At 38.3% G+C, this 22,905-nt stretch overlaps 1 protein-coding gene across 1 annotated transcript in view; it reads left to right on the top strand.

The window, feature by feature from the left end:
• Nucleotides 1–22,905, top strand: part of LRRIQ1 (leucine rich repeats and IQ motif containing 1) — a 164,518-nt gene that overhangs the window by 137,601 nt on the left and 4,012 nt on the right. The window contains exons 25-26 of the mRNA XM_058673640.1: nt 15,624–15,750; nt 18,203–18,263. Of these exons, the coding sequence (XP_058529623.1) occupies nt 15,624–15,750; nt 18,203–18,263 (188 nt within the window). The remainder of the gene's footprint in view (nt 1–15,623; nt 15,751–18,202; nt 18,264–22,905) is intronic.

Here is a 22,905-nt window from a genome sequence, read left to right on the forward strand (position 1 = left end):
CTGATTAATTTGTAAATATAAAATAAAATTTGCTATAGAAATTAAAACTTTTATCTAAAGTAAAATAATAAAATATATAAATTTTATATTCATGAAGTTGCACTTAGACAACTCCCAAACCTTCAGCATACTGTAGAGATATTATCTATGGAAAATAACAAATTGGGGGCCATATTTTCTCTAAAATGTTATGACTCAAATTGTAAAAATTATATTTATTTGTTATTTTTATAGTGCAAGTAATATTTTTATATTACTTATTGTTTCAGAAATGTTATCCCTGTCTGTAACAGAGGCTTAACCATATTTCAACTTTTAAAAATATTAAAATAATTTTATAGAGATAAGTAATATAAACAGACATTAAAAAACACCTTATAAAACTGCTGTTTTACAACTGATTTTAAAAGTGATTAAATGATATAGAAATATTCATTTGCTCTTTCAAAACTCTAGCTTTAATATATCAAAATTATATCCCTTATTGACTTTCTTTGAAATAAAACTTCTTAAAATAAAACCACCTAATTGACCCTCAATATTTATAAATAAAAGATTAAAATCATAGAAGCCATTTTATTTATGAGTAGAAACATTTAGGAATGTTAGGAACCTGAATTCTAAAACTACACACATGCACAATAAGATGGAAATAATATTTATGTAGCAACCAAGACATATAATTCTGAAGGCCAAGCCTGCTCACATCACCCAGCTCTCCATTAGTATATTGGGTGGGCCCTAGTTTGGATGACCTACCATATTAACACTCCCTCAGGGAGTTTGGGTTAGATAGAGGAATATTTTCCAATGATAATTAAATTGAGATGGTGAAACAAGAGAGAATTGTGTCAATGGAACCTACTTCATGGTTATTATGGAGCAATTGCTATGAATTATTTGAAATAACTTAAAATCAATTAGAACCATCTAACCTTCTTATCATTTGAAACTGGCTTTTCTTTACAAAAGACACAGTACTGGCCTTTTATATTCTGAAATGCAAACAATATTTAAAAGACCTATTACACATTTATAGTACTGGTAAAGAGGATGCTCTGCACTCACCACCAGAAGATGGTTAAGATTATTCTGTCTAGTTTTGTGGGTAATCCTGTAATTTTACCCTCCTAATAATGACCCAGAGAACCTTTAAGCTAACCTGAGTTTAAAGATTCATATGTAGGTAATGACGTATTCAGGATAAGAAAGTCCTAGCCTGTGGCAATTGAGATGGCATGAAAGCCAAACATAATGAATTTATTTCATTTTCTAAGAGTAGAAGAAAAATATGACTGCAGTTTTTACATTCTTAATATATGTTAAGTGCTATATGTGTTGATATTATACTATAATTACATTCATTTTAAGGAAGGAAATTGAGGCAAAAACAAGGTAAATACTTTTTCCAACTAATATTACACATTGAAACAAAAACATTTACTAGATTTACTATATGCATGTTAGTCACAAGGCAGATTCAAAGATAATATAATGTATAGCCCAAACACCATAATTGCTCAGTAATTTTTTATTTATTTTTTTTAAAGATTTATTTAGTTTATTACAAAGTCAGATATACAGAGAGGAGGAGAGACAGAGAGGAAGATCTTCCGTCCGATGATTCACTCCCCAAGTGAGCCGCAATGGCCGGTGCTGCGCCTATCCGAAGCCGGGAACCAGGAACCTCTTCTGGGTCTCTCATGCAGGTGCAGGGTCCCAAAGCCTTGGGCCGTCCTCGACTGCTTTCCCACGCCACACCACAAGCAGGGAGCTGGATGGGAAGTGGAGCTGCCAGGATTAGAACTGGCGCCCATATGGGATCCCGGGGCTTTCAAGGCAAGGACTTTAGCAGCTAGGCCACGCCGCTGGGCCCTGCTCAGTAATTTTTTAAAGATTTATTTATTTTATTTGAAAGGCAGATTTATAGAGAACAGACAGAAATAAGTTATCCATCTGTTGATTCACTCCCCAAAATAGCCACAATGGCTGCAGCTGGCCTAATGAGAATCCAGGAACCAGGAGTCAGGAGCCTCCTATCAGTCTTCCTCATGGGTGCAGAGTCCCAAGGACATGAGCCATTCCACTTTCACAGTCCATAGGGAGGGAGTTAGATCAGAAGTGGAGCAGCTATGAGTAGAAATGGCACTCATCTGGGATGCTGGCACCACAGGCAGAAGATTGGCCTGTTGAGCTACCTATCATTATTGGCCTCACTGAATAGTTTTAAAACCATTTACTTTTTTCTTCTATTTTATTTTTAATGTTATGATACAATTTCATAGGCTCTGGGAATCCCCTCACCCCATGCACAAACTCCCCATTCACACTAATTTCCCCCATATTATTACAATAATATAGTCTTTCGTAAAGTTGTAAGTCCATCATTCTGTTATTTATGTGTATCCTGACATTGCAGGTACAAGCAATTTCAGACAGTCCAGCATCCTATTGTCAAGATATATCCAACAATTTCATTGGGAATCCACCATTGATTGGAACTAGAGATGCATACTGTATTGTGTCTTCACATCTGGATATGATCTTATAATTTGCATTAAGGTTGTCTTATATCAGAGAGAATATATGGTATTTGTCCTTTTTGGATTGAGTTATTTCACTGAGCATAATAGTCTCTAATTGGGACCACTTATTTGCAAATGGTAGAATTTCATTCTATTTAATGGCTGAGTAATATTCCATGGAGTAGATGTACCACAGTTTCTTGATCCACTCCTCTTTGGATGGACATATGGGTTATTTCCAAGTCTACTATTGTAGATTGTGCTGCTATAAATATAGGCTTACATATCCCTTTGTTATATGCAGATTTCATTTGTTTTGGATATATTCCCAGGTATCTGATATCTGGTTCATATAGCAGGTTTATTTTCAATTCTCTAAGCACTCTCCATACTGATTTCCATAGTGATTGTACTAGCCTACACTCCCACCAACAGTGAAGGAGAGTACCTTTCTCCCCACATCCATGCCAGCAGGTGTTGTTAGAAGAGTTTTGAATGTAGGCCAACCTCATTGGAGTTAGGTGGAACCTCAGTGTAGTTTTCATTTGTAATTCCCCTGAGAGCTAGGGAGCCTGAACATCTTTTAATATGTCTGTTAGCCATTTGAATCTGTTATTTTGAAAAATTTGCTTTCCCCATTTTTTCACATTTTTTTAAACTGTGCCTAGGTTTCTGAGCTCTTTGTAAATCCTGGATATTGTACCCTATCTCTTGTGTAGTGTGCAAAATTTTCCCCTATTCCGTTGATTGCTTCTCCACTTTGAGGATCATTTCCTTTGCTGTACATAGTTTTTTCGTTTGATGTAGTCCCATTTGTTTATCTTTGACTACCTGTGTTTTTTGTGTCTTTTGCCCCATCCCTATATCTTGGAGAGTGCTTTCTATGTTTTCCTGTAATACTTTGATGGTTTCTGGGTGCAGATTTAGGTCTTTTGTTCATTTAGAACTGATTTTTTAATAAGGTGATGGATGGGAGTTTTGTTTCTTACCTATGCAGGATGCTGTACAGTTGTTCCTGCTCTCTACACTGAAGGGGGAAGTCCGGAGAGCTGGGCGGGCTTAGGGGCCCCACCCACCGTCATCATTGCTTGGTGAATGGGATTGGGGAGGGGGCGAACTTGGGATCTGGGGATTAAAACTTCCAGCAGCCTTCTGGCTGCTGGTGGATGCCAGGCTGGGATCGTCTCCATGCTCAGAGCCCCGATTCCAGCCACTGCGTACACGTGGTGACCTGTCTCTGAACAGCCAGTGTGCCATTCGGCCAGTGCTCCACCTGCTGTCCGCCTGTCGGCCAGCTCTGGGGTTGTGGGGCTTTGAATTGCTGCCTAGGTAGCTCCATGTTAAGCCCACTGTACTTCTGGGATGTCAAACAGTCCTAAAGACTCCCAATGACCGAGTAACTTTCCTTTGAAGATAACCTGGTAGGTTGGAAGAGAAGGACCAGATGATCTTTATGGATAAGACTGATATACTAAATGCCTTTAAATCCTGTGTGCTACTTGTAATCACTGAACAATGCTGACCACTGAACAGCAGTCCATGCAAAAGCTAAGGCTCGGGGCTTGTCTACCAGGATCATATCCTATTACTTGACATGATGATGGATCAGAAGACAGGTTCCATTAGGCAGGGCCATGACATGAACCAGCACATAAGAGAACCATATCCGGGGGTAGACTGTGTGGAGGGGGCAAACCCTGTGGAAATATTAGCCCCACTGGTTAGCTTAAGAGTTGAGGTGGTGATGGATTAAGCTAGGTGTGACCAAGGAGCCTGGCATCACTCACAGGTAAAGGAACCGACAACAGTCTGGACTTGTCAAGGCAGCAGCACCCGAATGTGCATCCTGAATAGGGTGTGGGGTGGGCCGGGCTGCAACATTGACCAGCTTTTACAAGGCTAAATAGAAGGCCAGACTATGCCATACACTTGCCTAAAACTCAATGGCATGTATGAGAACTGGGTCTAGGAGCAGGTTAAGTGGAGGAACTTGGGAAACTCTCCTGGTGGGTCATAGCTCCCACTGGTGAACACATGGTCCAGACCAGGGGGTTGGACAAGCTGGCAAAGTAGCTCAATGGCTGGCTAATGTGTGGGCTGATAATGGAACGGGGTAGACCAGGCAGGACTGAGCAATCCATAGCCCACAAGCAAAATTAGAAATCAGGATGGAATACGGGTCAATCTGAGCTAGGCTGATGCACCTACTAGTCTGTGTGAGCCAGGGACACTAAGCCACAGTGTCTCAGGCATGGGCCAGGACAGGTGATGGGCTATGCCAAGCTCAGTCAGAGCAACCACTGGCACACACACGATCTATGGCTGGAAACAGGCCTGGGTGGGGAGCTAAGGGGACACCCTAGCTGGGTTGGGGTTCCCACTGGTGAGCACAGGGCTGGAATGGTGGCTGTTCTGATCAGGACATGGTTGTAGTCTCCCTTGGCACAAGTGTGGACTGGGACTGGACACATCAAGCCAGGCTAGTGCTCTGGAGAACCAGGGTAGATGTGGGACAGGTTAGGCTAGGTCTCAGCCATTACTGAGCCATGTGTGAGCTTGTGTGTGGGTATGGACGAGCCATGGCTGGGGTGAAACATCAAACAGCAAGAACCAGATTGGGTTGAAGGCCAGTCAGGAAAAGCCACTGACCCTGCTAGGACAGGAGGTGAACTGAGTAGGGCTGGCTCATAGACCCAATTGTTTGCACAAAATCTGGCATTGGGAGAGGTTCTGATGGAAGAGCCTGGGCAGCTCCTCTGGCAGGACACAGACCCTGCAGGTAAGGGCAAGAAGCATGATAGGGAACAGCTCAGAACAGGCCATGGAAAGTTTCCCACTGGTATACATTTGGCATGGGTCGGGGGCAGACCAGGCTGAATCAGTTCACATCATCCACTGGCAAATCCGAGCACCAGAACAGACCGCAGTGCCTAACTAGCCCAGCATGAGAATCAGGAAGGGAGGGGGCGGAGCTGGCAGGGGGAATATAGGGGTGATCCCCAGCTGGACAGCTACTCCCACTGGAGAGCGTGAGCTGGCATGGGTGCAGACCAGACTAGGCAGGGCTTCAATACCTGTGCACCTCATGTGGACTAGATCAGGGAAAAGCCAGGCTGGGCTGATTATTCCTACTGGTGCAAACAAAATTAGAGTTGGTGAGGGTTGTTGGGGCTTAGCCGCAGCATCAGCTAGCAGAAGCTGGCACTGGGGGCTAATTCTATCAAGTCAAACCACCGAAGCACCTGGAGAGTGCATAATCCAGGAATGGGAGTGGCCTAGAACGGAAATAGTGTGCTCCTCCCTCTTGGGCTGCCACTCCCACTGGAGGGCACGAAAATCAGGACAGGGGCTGGGGTGGCTAGCCAGGCACCCAACAGCATCTGTGTGGGCTGGATAGTTGAGCTGGTTAGATGAAACTAGGCTTCAATGACCATTGATATGTATGAGAGCTGTATAGGATGTGGGACAGACTGTACTAGTCTGCTGCACATAATGGCAAGCACGGGAACCAGGATAGGGGGTGGGCCTGGTGGGGGTTATTGTGGGTCGCTCCAGCTAGGCTGCAACTCCCACTGGTTTATGTGAGGGCCGAGTGTATGCTGGGCAGAACCAGGCTGCACTGCAACACCCATTGGTTCCAGTGGAAGACAGGGCTGGAAACAAAACCAACCCAGCAATTGCAACCACCAGCTGATTGGGGCGATGGAGTGTGCCAGGCCCTGTACTTGCTAGTACATAGAAGAATCTGGTCTGGGAAAACCTAAAACAAAGTTTCTTAGGGGATCTCCCCAATCGAACTGCCAGACTCAGATCCCTAACCATGAAAAGACAGAGGACAGAACAAGTCAGTCAACCACCTCAGCTATATATTGGCAGTGAAAAACTGGGCAGAGACTCTTAGATGGACTATGTCAATCAGTAGATTCGTCAATGACCTCATCGTGCTTGGAGTGGCGAGATTGGCAGCAATTCAGAACTGGTGAACTATCAAAACCACTTGAGCAAGACCCTCGGAGCCTGTCCCACATCAGGGACCAATGGTGGGTGGGAGACTGGGTGGGGCTTCTCTCTTAATATCCCCCTTAACCTCAGATACATGAAGGAAACAATATGGAAATAATAGTCTTACCCATTTCCTCTATCCCTTGAACCTGTTTACCCTAGTTAACTATGTAAAGATTGTCAAAAATATAATAAGAAAAAAAAAAGAAATCAACTAAGTCCATTTGATCTAGTGTCTGGGTGAGTTCTGTTGTCTCCTTGCTGAGTGTCAGTCACTTCAGTCTGTCCATTGATGATGATAAGGTATTAATGCCCTTGACTCTTACTGTATTAGAGTTTATTTCTCCCTTTTAAATTCATTAATATTTGTCTAACATAGTTTTCTGCCCTGGCACTTAGTGTGTATGTAGTTATTATGGTGATTTCTTCCTGCTGAATGGATCCTTTGATCATTATGTGTCCTCCTTCATCTCTTTTGGTGTTTTTCATGTCACATTCTTTATGGACTGATAAAAGAATGGCTACGCCAGCTCATTTTTCCTTTCCATTAGCATGGAAGACCTGTTTCCATTCTTTCATTTTCAGTTTCTGCTGATCTTTGTTAGTGAGGTGTGTCTCCTGTAGGCAGTGGATAGATGGGTTTGTTTTTTGATCAGTCCACTGATCTTTGACATTGGATTGATGAGCTTAAGCTATTTACATTCAGGGTTAATATGGTTAGGTGCTAGTTTGGTCCTGCCATTTTAGCAATGGGTTGTTCTTTCATTTAGTCTTCTGTTGTCTTTTTACCAGGATGTTTTTCACATTTGTCTTTGGTTTTGGTAGGTGCTACTCCTTTGCTCTGTCAGGAGAACATCTTTAAGTACAATTTGTAGGACACGTTTGGAGGAGGTGAATTCTTCAATCTTTACTGTGGAAGAACGTTCATTTTCACAAAGGAGAGTGTTTCTGGGCACATTGTTCTGGGTCAACAACTTTTTTTCTTTTAGAGTCTGGAATATGGCACTGCATTCTCTTCTGGTCTGTAGAGTTTCCTCTGAGAAGTCGGTGTGAACGATTGGTATTCCTCTATAGGTCAGTTGATTTTTTTCACGTGCACATTTAAGGATCTTTTCCTTATGTTCAACTGAAGAGAGATTTCTTTTGGTCAACTCTGTTGGGAGTTCTGTGCCCCTCCTGCATGTTGTTTCCTAGTTCTTTCTCCATATTATGGAAGTGTTCCTTTATTATTTCATTGCATACAGGTTTAAACCCTCCTTCTCTTTCTTCTTCTGGAATTCCTGTAACTCTTAGATTTGGCTTTTACGTGTCTTAATTATTCAATACTTTTTATTTTGGCTTTATCCAGCTCCACTTCCAGCTTTTTGATTGTTTCCTAATTGTGACAAGAAATATCTTTTGAATCAGATTGTTTCTTCTGCCTCATTCATTCTGTTATTGAGAATTTCCAAGGAATTTTTAATTTGCTGTATTGTATCCTTCATTTTCAATAATTTGGCTTTGGTTGCTGCTAGCCAACTGCTGCTGGATTATCTGGTCATTGCAGCACAGTTCCGTGGTCTCCCCTACTTCCTGTATATAAGGGTCTCTATGTACCCCTCTGCCTTTGGCCTGTCCTCTGTTATTTCCTGGAATCTGCCCTCTGTGCTTCATCCTAGCTAATGATTCAATATTAGTTTAAGCCTGCCCATACCCTATATCACCATGTTGCCTCAAGGCCAAACAATAACTCTTGACATTTTTCTTGGTATTACTTGCAAAAGAATAAATGCTGATGCAGAGAAAGAGGATCAGGTTTATTGATCCTGATTTTTCTTTTTTTCCCTTAAGCTCCAATATGGCTTGGCACAGTATTGTCACTAATTCTGACATTTAAAATTTTAATATTCAACATATATTTTTTGCATTAATTTTGATCTTAAGGTACCACAATAAATATCAGTATTAAATTGGCATCACTTAAATTTTGTGCATAAGGCAAGTACCTAACTTCTTTCCTTCACTTTATTTTAGTCCCAGCTCTGGTAGTAGTAAATGTGAAGACATTACCTATTCATGTGTGTGTGACTTAATCAGTGCAGCATTCTCTTTGGAAATACGGCTCTCGAGAAGGAACCAAAGAACTACCTTTATATTGTAATTGGTCGGACACTGCAAGATATTAACATAGAAATAACGCTCAGTTGAATAATACTAATAGTGCAGTGATTTCCTCTCAGGCTTAGGCATAAGCTTAGTATACAGTCTTTATTACAGCAGACTAATAAGTTTATTTACATCAACTTTTATGAAGGCATATTGTTTATTCTAGCGAAATTCATTTAAATTTGGAAATTTCATATCAAAAATGTATCTTACAAAATAAAAATGTTTCACATATAAAATTTATTATCTTACTTTAATTTTTACTTTAAGCTTTCATAAAAGTCATCCATTCATGTACTTTGTATACTACCCACTCTACCCAAAAAGAGACTATTTTAAAAATTAATTTTCAAGTCACAGCATAAAGATTTGTTGATTTCTACTGGAAAGGTAGATCCAAAAGGAAAGGTTATACAGTGAGAAAGATCCTCCATTCACTGGTTCACTCCCCAAGTGGCCACAATGGCTGGAGCTGACTTCATTTAAAGCCAAAAGTAGGGAGCCACTTTAGAACTCTAATGCAGTTGCAGAGTCCCAAGGCTTTGGGCCATCTTCCACTGCCTTCCCAGGTCATAAGCAGGGAGCTGAATGGGAAGAAGATCAGCCAGGACATGAACCAGCACCTATATGGGACTCTAGCACATGCAAGGCAAGGATTTAGCCACTGAGCCATTGTACTGGGCCCAGCATAGCATGTCTTTTATTCTAATTCTTTCTTTCAAACCTTCTTTGCATGAAGTATAGTCAAATAATGTGCAGGGGTGATTATTACTGCAGTTAGCTACTGCCCTTATGTATTGCTTGTACTCCCCAAATAACTACTTTTAAAGTTTCATACCAGAAATCTTTTTTTATGAAGTCATTTTTCCTTGTTGATCAGTTATACATTTATTTAAGTGTATTTTTTTAAGAATACAAATGTGGCTTGTCACACACAAATGACATTAGCAGTTCCATGCTAGTGCCTTAAAATTTCCAAAAACAGATTAAGTTCATTATGGAGAAAGTCATAAACAGCCTATCAATAAGTAGTTATACAGATGTTAATGCAATTAAAATTATGTTAGTATAGTATTTTATGCCAAACTCCAACTTTATTTGTGCTTTATTTGTGATGTGTGATGCAATAACTTCTTTTAATAAACAAGTGAAGACCACTTGCACTTTATAATGTAAATCATACTTTTTGATCTCCCAGTCTAATATACATGGAATCAGCCATTTATCAAAGTTACCAGAAACGTTTCCATCACATTAAGAAGTATTTTGCTCAGCCAAAACCGTGTCCACCAAAGCTTTTGATAAAGAAGTGAGCTCATCTCCACACATGAAACCAAGTGTATTTTGAAATTCTATTACTGAGAAAAGCCATTAGGGAAAAAAAATTGTCATGGGAAAGTTGCCATGAATACAAAAAATGTATAAGCTTATTTTTGTGTGACCTAAATTATAATTGAATCTTAATCTCTTTATGTATAACATGCTATATAAAAACTTAGAAAACTGACTTAGGAAGCATATGGGTTTAATGAACACTTTTATTTTGCTTTTCATGAAGACAGGAATAATATTTGCATTAATTTTAGAAGTGCTTTGTTTATAGTATAGACCTTCTCAAAGCTAAACTCCCTTCTTTTAGGACTGTATGTGTGTTGGACATTGTTATAAAGTAGCTCTGTATGGGGTGGGTATTCTATGTTATTTATGGAGCGGTTATATTATAGTTTGCCACTTTTGTTTGTCTATTTTTGTATCAGTGTAGTTCTGACTTTCAAAGTTGTAGGAGATTTTCATCATTAAGATGATAATTTTGAGTCCTGTGCTATTCTCTTTAATACACAGGTTTGTCTGTATAGTGAAAGCTAGCATTCCAGTTGTGTCCCTCTCAGAACAGTAAGAGATCATTAGTTAACTATAAGATAGTTATTTCTTTATTTGACCAGAATTTGTGGAACACATCCTATTATGTTTCATTTAAATAGCTTATCTTGCAGTAGATACATTTGATAAATAGGAATTAGAATCTAATGTACTTTATACATTTACATAATATACTCTATATAATGTAATCTATTATACTGTAATGAATATTACTGTAGAATCTGAAAAGAATACATTTAAATTAGTTTCCTTAGTCTAATTTGAAAATGGAATACAATGTGTGAAGATTAGGAGCTTATCCAAAATACTATAATTTCTAAATTGAAACTTTTATATCTGAAGCAGGCATATCATTTCATGAAGTGAATAACCCCCAAACATAAAAAATACTATTGACAAATGTCTGTGGACAAAAGTGAATATTTTTATATTTATATATAACTAAAATATGTCACTGGGTTTGAAAGAGATAAAAGATTTATCTGGAAGTGTAACCCACGGTTCTATGCATTGTAAAAAAAAAAAAGCTGAATATTATCTGGGGTCAGTGTAAGGAAGCAGTAGTTTACCCTAGAAAATACAAAATAGAAGGATTAGATTTGACATTCGCCACCCTTATTTGTAGAATGGAGATACATTTGTCGGGGGAAAACTTAAAGCAAACAGACCAGTAGAAAGGGTGCTACCATAATTTCAGAAAAGGTAGCAGTAGCCTGAACTAACATAGGGATGAATTCAAGGACTTTTAGAGAGTAAAATCTGCAATTGGGAGGTATAAAAGAATGTTGATTTAGTATGACATTTTTGTTTATGAGTTTCACATCGATTATGAGGATAATAGTATAGAAAATCTGAGCTTAAATAATGCATGAGATCCACCTGTTTACCAGCTCAGTTTAGAGTTGTCACTGGAATGTTTACATGAAGAATCTTTGATGTGATGGTGATTAAAGAACTTAAATAAAAATCACCACACAGGGGAAATATACCCTTAAAGAAAATGAGGCAAAGGTAGAACCCCAGAGAAAAATCCTGAAAGTGAAAGAATTGGCAAAGGAAGAGGAACCCGTGAGACTGGGATTTAGCCAAAAGACTGGAGAAACACAGGAGAGTATAATGTAACCAACTCCAGAGAAAATAAATCTCTAAAAAGGAAGAGGTTGACGACACTATATAATAATGTAGAGGAGTCAGTAAAATAGCTTTTAAAATCCTCAAAATTCATCAGCCTGATCATCTTCAAACTCTGAATTCCGAAGAAAAGGCATCAGGAGAAAGCCATGTTGCAGAAAGCTGAAGCATGGGCCAAGCATATTAGCCTAGTGGCTGAAGTTCTCACCTTGCATTCAGTAGAATCCCAAATGAGTTCATTTCCCAGATGCTCCACTTTCCTTCCAGCTCCCTGCTTGAGGCCTGGGAGACAGTGGAAGATGGCCACTAGAGACCCTGCACCCATATGGGAGACCTGGAAGAAACTCCTGGCTCCTGGCTTCAGATCAACTCAGCTCTGTGTTTGCCACAACTACTGAAAGATCCCTCTGTAGATTTGACATTCAATAAAAATAAATAGTAATAATAACAAATAAATCTTTTAAAAAAAGAAATGAAAGCTAAGCATGAATGACATATAAACCTTCTTTTGACTGTTCAAATGGTGTCAGAAACAAAACACAGTACGAACGAAAATAAAGAAACATTATTGGGATACCGAGAAGGTAGACTAAATAGATTTAGTCACTAATATGCTATTGGTATTTAAATAATGATATCTGAAGTTAATTATACAAAGTCCGCTGCAGGTGACATAGTTGGTGAGAAGTTGTGAAAATGAAATGGGAGACCAGAAAATAGAGGGTAATGATACGTGGTCCATAAGCAGTCAGCACCAACAGGTAGGAAATCTATGCATTAGATTCTCAGGAAAAGTCAACACACTACCAGTCATTGGATGGAGGTTCTGTAGATATCCGTAGACCAGGGAACACCATCATCTTAAAGGAATCACTAAAGAATCCTTAAAGAGGGAGTGCTTGGAGCCCTGCGCGGTAGCCTAGTGGCTAACGTCCTTGCCTTGCACCTGCCAGGATCCCATATGGCTGCAAGTTCTAATACAGATGGCCCTGCTTCCCATCCAGCTGTTGTGGCCTTGGAAGGCAGTCCAGCATGTCCCGAAGCCTTGGGACCCTGCACCTGTGTGGGAGACCCAGAAGAAACTCCAGAAGAGCTGAAGAGAAATATTAAGAAAAAGGAAGTAAAAAATTAAGGCCATGACTAAACAATATTGTCTGATTAACCGCAGATTTAAAATATTTACTATCCAAATGTCAACCAGGGACCCATTAAAATCAACAGCTTGGTACAGTATTGGCAAATTTATAATGTTTTAAAATTATTTTACATAGTTCCATGATCCTTAAGGCATAGATTGGTAGACTGGTTCTTTGGCTTTTAACTGTAAATTGTCAACATTGAGGTTCCATTATTTATATTACAAAAAAGCCAGATGATTGATTTAAATATCATCATTCAAAATTATAATTCGAAAGGAAGAATCCTAAGTAGAGAATAATAACTAGTGCACAGTAAAAGGCAAAGGAAGCTTTTTGTTAGTTTTAGTATACAAGGAATTGGTGAAAGAAGACCGAGCGAGTGAGAAGGGGGCAGTGGACAGAACATTGAATGTTCTACAAGCCAAATGATGTGTCCTTTAATATCAAAAGGAAACATATAATGAACAGCACAAACTACAAACAGATAAGCATTTAAAATGATCAAAATTGCTGTTATTCTTCCTACAGGGCTTCTACTATTTCAGAGAATCTCTTAGTTTCTCCTTTTCAGTGATGAATATAATCTTGAAATGGTTTAGCTGAGAGAATTACTTGCTCTCTAGGTATTTCCAGGCAACTTCACCAGTGTACTTACTTTATTTCTTAGACTAAATTCTTACCAGTCTACCAATCTATGCCGTAAGGATAATAGGGTCAACATGAAGTGTACCCTATCCTGTTTACTCTGAAATTATTGTTAAAAACTTTGCTGAGTAATAATATGAAGTCACCGAGCACTTATGAAGTATTATTGCAGGATTGTAGAAAACTTTCAAAAAGTAGTACTTTAAGAAATGACTATTATAAGGAAATGTCACCCTTAAAAAAACAAGTTACATATATATTTGGCAGGGAGAGACAGAGCTGGAAACAGACTAAAGGGAGGGGAAGAGGGAGATGTGGGAGATCGTCCCTGGGTCTCTGACTGCCTAGCCCATGTGGGAAGCCATAGGCACACGGTACAGTATATCCCTGGGAGAACCCATGACTGGAGTCTTGGCTAACTGAGACCCCAGCATGGCATGTTCAGTGAACATGCAGCAAGAGCAATGGGCTGTAGCCCTGTCTCTCTTTTCTCTCTCTTCATCAAGCTGTGCTAGGACTTCCTTGGTAAACAACTCTAGGAAGTCAAATGTTATATCCATCCTGCTTTTCAGCAGGTAATGAGTTTGCCCTGAGACACAGCTTCCTGTACGTCCTGTGCTCCATGACCTTCAACTTCATTGGAGGGTCCCGAGAGGTAGACATACCTATTAGCCTGTCACAATATCATTGTTGGATGGAAGTACTGTCGGTGCTGCCCTTCTGCCTGCTCCTTTTACCTACGCTATATTAACTTGTCATGTCTCTCAAATAAATGGACATCCCTCACCATCAGTTTGTCTCGTGTTTTTGCTGCAGGACACTGTTGCCTCAACCTTCAGTGGTCTCAGGGACTGTGAACAGAAGACCCCCTAAAGGAGGTTGTAATAAAAACAGAATGGAAAAGGAAAAAAAAAAGACTGTGGGCGAGGGAAGAAAGGAGGAAGGGGTTCCCAGCCCACGTTTCACTCTTCAGATGCCTTCAGGGGCCAGCGTCTCTAGACAGGAGTTGCAAATACAATGCCTTTCATACATATATGAGGCAGGAATCCAAAACCTGAGCCATCACGGTTGTCTCCCAGGTCTACTCTAGAAAGAAGACAGATCCGGAGCTGGGAGCTGAACACAGACTAACTGATGTAACAAACATGTGGACAGCTTAGCTGCTAGTCTGAATGCGTGCTCCAACCATTTTTAAAAGCAGGCAGAGATTACTTATCTTCAGTTTGAAGTACGGTTGTTACGAGGAGTTCTGCACATATCAAGAGTAAATAATATTGTAGTCTTGGGCTCGAATGATCATGAGAACAACAGTTTCCATTGCTTTACTTTGGGCTTAGCAACTGGTCTGGTCAGCCAAGACAAGTCACAAACTGAGACTAAAATTCCCTAAATCCTTTTTTTTTTTTATTTGAAAGCCATTTCTCCACTTTCTTTTTTTTTTTTCTTCATTAATTACATTGTATTATGTGACACAGTTACATAGATACTTGGGTTCTCCCCACCCCTCTAAATCTTGATTTAATAGCATTTCTAGCTTAAAATATTGTATTAGCTAACACAAATAAAATTTAAAACACCTTCAGTATAATTCATAAATTCTACGTGGGATAAGATTCTTATAAAATAAGCCAAAATTCCCATTAAATGGGTTTCGTTTTTCCTCTCCTGATTGTCTTTTGACATCCAAAATGTTTTGATTTTTGTAGTTTCTCTTCTGTTTTCTTTTGTTGCTTGTGAAATATACAGGCTATTTCAAATAAATTATTGCCAGCACACACACACACACACACACACACACACACACACACACACACACCAAGAACCTACGAAGTTGTAACAGCAGAATTTTTTTACAATCAGAAGAACTCTACAGTCTGGCAGAACTAACTCTACAGTTTCTAATTAAAAACAAATTCTATAAAATGATAATTGCATTAAAGCATTTTGTTAATTTTTTTCTAAATAGAAAAGCTTAAACTCAAGCTGGAAAAATAATTTGTGCATAATTGAGGCTATTTTTCGTACAAATGACTCAGCTTCAAGGAATTTGCTGTTATGTCCCTTATTATAATAAACATTTTTACCTTCTGCTGAGCTGCTTAGACAAAATCAGATTCCATTTAGCACAAATAAACATACCATCTTTTTCCCACAGGTAAAGAGGACAATTCTATCTACAGAGATGCAACTGAAAATGAAAAATTAGAGAAGAGAGAATATACATACCAATGGCTTCATTCACAGGTTGGGGTTCATGAAACTAGGTCCAGAAATATGAAATGGTGAGGTCATTTCCTTTAAATTAGATTTTTGTATTGTAAACACATTTTGAAAAGTAAAACCTAGATTAATTGTATCAAAACAAACACTTCGTAGCCCAAGGCCAGAATACTACATTGCCAGGTTATCAAAAGGCCTTTTTAACATAGAATAGATTTAATTACTCTGTTTTTCCCTCCAGAATATTTGGAACTAATTCTGTTCTGTAATCCTTAAAAACCAACAGATCAACTATATGAACAATACTACTATTTAAAGTAAAAGAATGGTATAGGATAGCTTGCGTTTTATTTTATCTTTGCTTATATATTTGGCAGTTGAAATTGTAATTCAGGAACATCACTGTCTTTTACAGATATATAATTAATCTTCCTTGATGTCCCAAAGCCTACTTTTTCACTGCTTTAAAATGAAATGTTACCTTATTTGGAAGCAATGCATTTAATAATTTGTTCATTTGATAGAGCGTTGAAGATAAATCTTTCATTTGCTGGTTCACTTTCAGAGTGGCTTAGAAGCTGGGGTTGGGCCAGGCAGAAGCCAGATGCCCAGGAACTCTATCTGGTTCTCCCAGTCATTGGGAACACCATCCACTGTCTTTCCAGGAACATTACCTGGAAGCTGGATCAGAAACTGAGCATCAAAGACTGACAGGAATACCACCCTTATAAACAGCAGTTCAATCTACTGCACAACAGTGGCCCCAGTTTCTTATTTTTAAAGCACACAAGATAAAGTTGAGATAGAAGGTTGTATTTTAAAAATTTTTTTTATTATTTCTAGGGTCTTTTAAGTAGTTTTGTTTTCAAGATATAGAAAATGTGTTGTCTTGGATTTATTTCTCATCTTTATTATTGTTTTTCATTATATGGTTTTATAGGTACAGGATTTCCCCCTACCTACAAACAGATAGTCAGTTAATTTTGTTAATGTATTCACTTACTAGGGATGCTCATAATAAAATACTACAAATAACACTATTGCTTCAACCACAGCGTTAGAGGCTGGAAGTCCATGGCTAAGGAATCAGTAAATTTGATTTCTTCCAAGGCCTCTCTCCAGGGTTGCAAATGGCCCATTCCTGGCCATGTGCTCACATGGTCATGCTTTAATATGTGTTGTCTGTGTTCTAATTTTGTGTTATAAGGATATAATCATATTGACTAAGAATATGGTTACCTCTTTGAAGGCCCAGTCTTCAAAGATAACCACATTCTAGGAATTAGGGCTTAACATATGAATTTGGAGTGGCACAGTTCAGTCCATAACAATGTGATATAAATTATATGTGTGTAATGAATCAGTTTTTTATTTGAATTAACAACTTTAATTAAAATGAACAGTTCTGATAAGGAACAGGACTACGATACTGTTTAATGTCAGCTTCTGAGAAATCACGTTTATATAAAAGCAGTTTAAGTTTTAAGGGGATAAATGTTCAGATGAGATTTTTAACATAGATTTTCTAGACTGTCATTTTTTAGCTTCACATTTCCAGAGAAGAACACAGAAATGTACTATTGCAGACATTTATTAAATATGTAAGCCAATATTGAATCCAAAACCAGAACATTTTAGAAATATTTCATGTTATGGTTTGCAATAACTGCTCTACATGAGTAACAAATACAATAACAAAATCCTAGTATTGATAATATTAAGACTTCGTTAAAGAAACAGGCATTTAGCATACTAATTAAGATGCTGCTGAAAATGCCTACGTTCTATGTCAGAGCAGCTGAGTATGATTTTGCTGCTTTCCTCCAACTCCTGATTTGAGCTTTTCCCTAGTTTCTCTAGGTAGATAGCAGTTAATGGCTCAAGTAGTGGAACTCCTTCCACCCATGTGGTACACAGTGATTGAATTGCTGGTTCCCGGCTTGGGTGTGTAAGCACCTGGGGAGTCAATCAATGCACAGGAGCATGCTCTCTCTCTTTTCCATTTCTCTTTCTCTCTCTGCTTTCTCTTTCCATCTGTTGATCAGGCTCTATGCCTCTCAGATAAATAAAATCAATAATTTAAAAAAATTATCAGCATAATTAAACATTATTAAACTATTTTAATAAATAGAAAATCTTATTTTTCTTAAAGGATAACTAATGTTGGGGGGAGGCAGTGTTGTGGCGGTGCAGGTAAAGCCACTGCCTGGATGCCCCTGAACCCACATCCCACTTAGGCACCAGCTTCTCTTCTGGCTGCTCCACTTTCACTCAGCTCCATACAGATGTCTTAGCAAAGCAGTAGAAGGTGATCCAAGCATTTGGGCACCTGCCATCCTTGTGGAAGACATGGAAAAAAGTTCCTCGTTTCCGCCTGGCAGGTGCAGGCATTTGCGCAATGAACTAGCAGATGGGAGATTTCTCACTTTCTCTGTTTCTTCTGCTTTCTCTGTAACACCAATTTTGAAGTAAATAAATAAATCATTCAAAAAATGATTTTTTATTCCCATATAGCAATCGCTTCTTACCTGAGTTAGATCCAGATGTACTTAATGGTGGAAGAGTTCAACTTATTGTAAGTAATATGTTTAAAGTTAAAGAAAAATGTTATAAACAGTGCTCACTAAATAACACTTTGAAATATGCTTATAATTCAATTACAGAAATATCACAACTATATCTACCTGAGCTAATCTCAAAATGTCTTGTGTTAAAAATGGTTTTTGATCTGTCATATATCTTTGCTATAAGACATTGCTTTAAATTATTAATTTTATATAATAGATGTAAAAATGTTAGCATGCTACCATTTTAAAAGATGATTTTGAAAAGCAAATTAATAACAAGAATTTTTTCTTGAATATTTTAGAAGTAGATTTTTTTAGACTATGTTTCTGGGGAAAAACAGACTGCTCTCTGAACTCAGAAAATCAAAAATGTATAAAAATTAATGAACACACTTAAGTAAATAAATAGATTGCTAAAGCTTTAGCGATGATGAAGTTGTAAACCCAGTGATGGGAGTGTGAAATCTCAGTACATATGCATGTGGGTTTCTAAGGTCAACTGTATTATATGTTATTAGAACAAATACTTTGTTATCATGAGGATGACAAAAATGGAGTTTTTTTTTTTAAATGGACCCAACAAAAAAGAAATTTCCAGTGTGCTTCCAGAATAAAAATCCGAAGAATAGGTTACACTGACCACTAACAGATGTATATGGCCTCCTTGGCAGGTAAAAATGTATACAGAAGATGACCCCAGCTATGTAACATTATGAATTTATATCAACCAACTAATACCTCTTATTCATTCATCATTAAAACTAATCATTATTTAGCTTTTGAAGAAGAAAGTCATATTAAAAGATAGTGTCTTTTCTGTTGAAACTTAGTTTTGTGGTTTCTGATGCAGTGGAGTTATTATTTACATAAATAGTTAATTCAAAAAGCTTTCCTGAGAAAAGGGCAAAACTTTGGTGCAGAACTTGGCTTATATTCACAAGTTTATAAAAATATTTCTGGAAGATCTCTAAAGGCTATAATTAATCAGCCAATTAATTTGCATTTTATATAGATATTGTTATGTAGATTACTCTAAGAATATTGAAACCTAAGGCTATGTGTTATCAGGGTTTTTTTTTTAAGATTTGTTTGTTTTTATTGTAAAGTCAGATATACAGAAAGGAGGAGACACAGAGAGAAAGATCTTCTGTCTGATAATTCATTCCCCAAGCAGCTGCAAAGGCCCGAGCTGAGCCAGTTCCAAGCCAGGAGCCAGGATCCTCTTCCAGGTCTCCCATGCAGGTGCAGGATCCCAAGGCTTTGGGCCGTCCTCAATTGCTTTCCCAGTGGATGTGAAATCACCAAGTTTATTCAAACAATAATAGTGAGACAAACTCACAAAACTATGGTGGTGAGAGATTTCTTTTTTTTTTAATTATTTATTACGTTGCATTATGTGACACAGTTTCATAGGCTCTGGGATTCCCCCATCCCCTCTCCGTGCCCTCCCCCCATAGTGGATTCCTCCACCTTGTTGCAGTATTACAGTTCAAAAAGTCGAGATTCTTCCGTTGCAAACATATACCAAGCATAGAGTCCAGCATCTTATTGTCCAGAGATTTCTTAAACCATATGTACAAAAAAAAAGACATAAATCATACCTCATATTTAAATACATTTGCACTTAGAATACAAGAGTCACAAGTAAACAAAAAGTAAAATGCAACCACATGGGAAGATGTTTCCGAATATTAATTAACTGGACAATAATTGAAGTCCTTATGTGGGGTGCTTATTATAGTAGTTAAAATGCAGACTAATGAAACTACCAAATGCTGGCAAAGATGCGGAGCAGCCAGATCCCTCATACATTTCTAGGTAAAAGTGGCACAGCATTTCTGGGGGGAAAAAAAATCTGTCAGTTTTTCTAAAAGTTAAATATGAACTTAACTTATGACCTAACAATCCTGCTACTGGATCTTTTTCCTAGGGGAAAAAAAAAAAAAGCCCGAAGTTTTATTCAAACAAAAAGCAGGCAGCATGCAGATGCTCATCACAGCTAGATTTGCTGTTGGCTGAAGTCTGAACATAACCGAAATGCCATTCAGTGAGTGAGAGGACAGACAAGATGGTGCCCATCCGCCCCACTGGCATACATACAGCAGACAGGAATAAGATGCCAAAAAGCATGCAAACCATTGATGAAACAGGCTTACACGGATCTCAGAAACTTCATCTTGCATAAAAAGAGCCAATTAAAGGCTACCTTATTGTGTAGGTTCATTCACTGACGGGTTTACGACAGAGAACACATCTGTAGCTGCCAGTGTTCGTACTAGCAGTCAGGAAGCAGGGGACGTTTGGGGAGGTAATGAAACAGTTCTGTGTCCTTGTTGGTCGATATATGCATCTACATGCTTGATACATTTCTTGGAAGTATTTAAAAAGTTAATGCAAGTAAAAGCTAGTAAAGTTCTCAGTTAAAGCTGTAATTTAGTCATAGTATCATTGCAGTCAGCTTTTTGGTTTTGTTCATCTTTCTTTGGTTATGTATAACATCGTTTGGGTAATCTGTTTTGATATATGCTGTTTAGCAGCGATGAATATTTGGTCTGTTAAACATGTTCTTCAGCTTTTAAGGATGATCAACCCTTTCAATTCAGGGATTCTGCATTTTCTGATTTGACCAACTATGAATTAAAAGTATTTTTGTAAAAAAGGTGTCTGTACCGTTCTTGTACAAGCCTTTTTTCTTACCTTTATTCCCTAAACCATACAGCATAACAGCTACTTAAATAGTGTTAGCATTGTATTAGTTGTTATGAATAAATGATCTAGAAATGGTCTAAAAATGGCTTGAAGCATATTGCAGGAGAGATGTATAGATCAATGCAAATATTAGGCCATTTTATATATAACCAACTTGAATAGCCACACACTGTTTTTTTTTTTTAACTATAGGAATCATGGACCAATTCCTCATGGTTACCAAGAGACAACTGTGTATTTCCTTTGCATGACATAGGAGAAAGGATGTTTTTTCTTTAGTTGCATTATTTGTTTACAGTAAGATAAGGAATGATGTTCAGTGATGAAGGCCTATGTTTCGAGAAATATATTCAAAATATTGACACAAGGGTCATGCCAGATGCGTTAACAGACAATAACTAGCCCATTTATGAAATTTCAGGCATTCATTTTATTTTTTTTTGTCTAGTGTGTATATTCTTTTTTTTTTTATTTATTATTTAACTTCAGTAATTACATTGTATTATGTGACACAATTACATAGATACTTGGGTTCTCCCCACCCCTCCCCAAACCCTCCCACCATGGTGGATTCCTCCACCTTGTTGCATAACCACAGCTCAAGTTCAGTTGAGATTCCCCCATTGCAAGCGTATACCAAACATAGAGTCCAGCATCTTATTGTCCAGTCAAGTTCAATGGCTTCTTAGGTATACCCTCTCTGATCTGAAGACAGAGCCAGCAGAGTATCATCCCAGTCAATTGAAAGCTCCAACATACCATCAGCAAAAATTTACATCATTATGGAATTAATTGACATAGTAATGAGTAAGCAATATGTTAAAAGTAAATGTGAGTTCCCAGTCACCTTCTGTGACCACCTCACCTATACTTCAATTTTAGTTTATACACAACATAAAACATTCAAAACATAACATGTTATACATAACATCATATCATCTTAAATTAAGGCAAACATGTGGTATTTAACCTTTTGTGATTGGCTCATTTCCCTTAGCATTATGGTTTCCAGTTTGGCCCATTTGGCCACAAAGAACTGCATTTTGTTTTTTTTAATAGCTGAGTAGTATTCCATGGAGTAGATGAACCATAGCTTTCTTATCCAATCCTCTGTTGATGGGCATTTTGGTTGCTTCCATGTTTTTGCAATTACTGATTGTGCTGCTATGAGCATAGGAGTGCATGTTGGTTTCTCATAAAACAAGTGTTCTGGATATATTCCTAGGAGTGCTATTGACACAAGGGTCATGCCAGATGCGTTAACAGACAATAACTAGCCCATTTATGAAATTTCAGGCATTCATTTTAAATTGATAGGTAGGTGGCAACATTATGAAGTCAGGTGTCCTGGTTAAATTTTATCTCTGAATTTGATTCCTGGTATACTCTGTCATAATTATTTTTTTTTTAAAGATTTTATTGTGATTGGAAAGCCAGATATACAGAGAGGAGGAGAGACAGAGGAAGATCTTCCATCCGATGTTTCACTCCCCAAGTGAGCTGCAGCGGGCCGGTACGCGCCGATCCGATGCCGGGAACCAGGAACCTCTTCCGGGTCTCCCACGCGGGTGCAGGGTCCCAAAGCTTTGGGCAGTCCTTCACTGCTTTCCCAGGCCACAAGCAGGGAGCTGGATGGGAAGTGGAGCTGCCGGGATTAGAACCGGCGCCCATGTGGGATCCCGGGGCTTTCAAGGCGAGGACTTTAGCCGCTAGGCCACGCCGCCAGGCCCACTCTGTCATAATTATTAATTGATATTAATTATTTTCTGTTTTGGTAGAAACAGTCCTTTGGTTGTTAATCACATGGAACTTCATATGGTTTTTTGGAAGGTGTTTATTCACAAATGTTTAATTGACATATATACATATTGCCATTTTTTTGTGGAGTAGACTTTCAACTTTGTAAACAGACACATAGTGAAATTATGTCACCAAACTGGA

The sequence above is a fragment of the Ochotona princeps genome, chromosome 15 (assembly GCF_030435755.1).
Source record: "Ochotona princeps isolate mOchPri1 chromosome 15, mOchPri1.hap1, whole genome shotgun sequence".
NCBI classification, from domain to species: Eukaryota; Metazoa; Chordata; class Mammalia; order Lagomorpha; family Ochotonidae; genus Ochotona; species Ochotona princeps.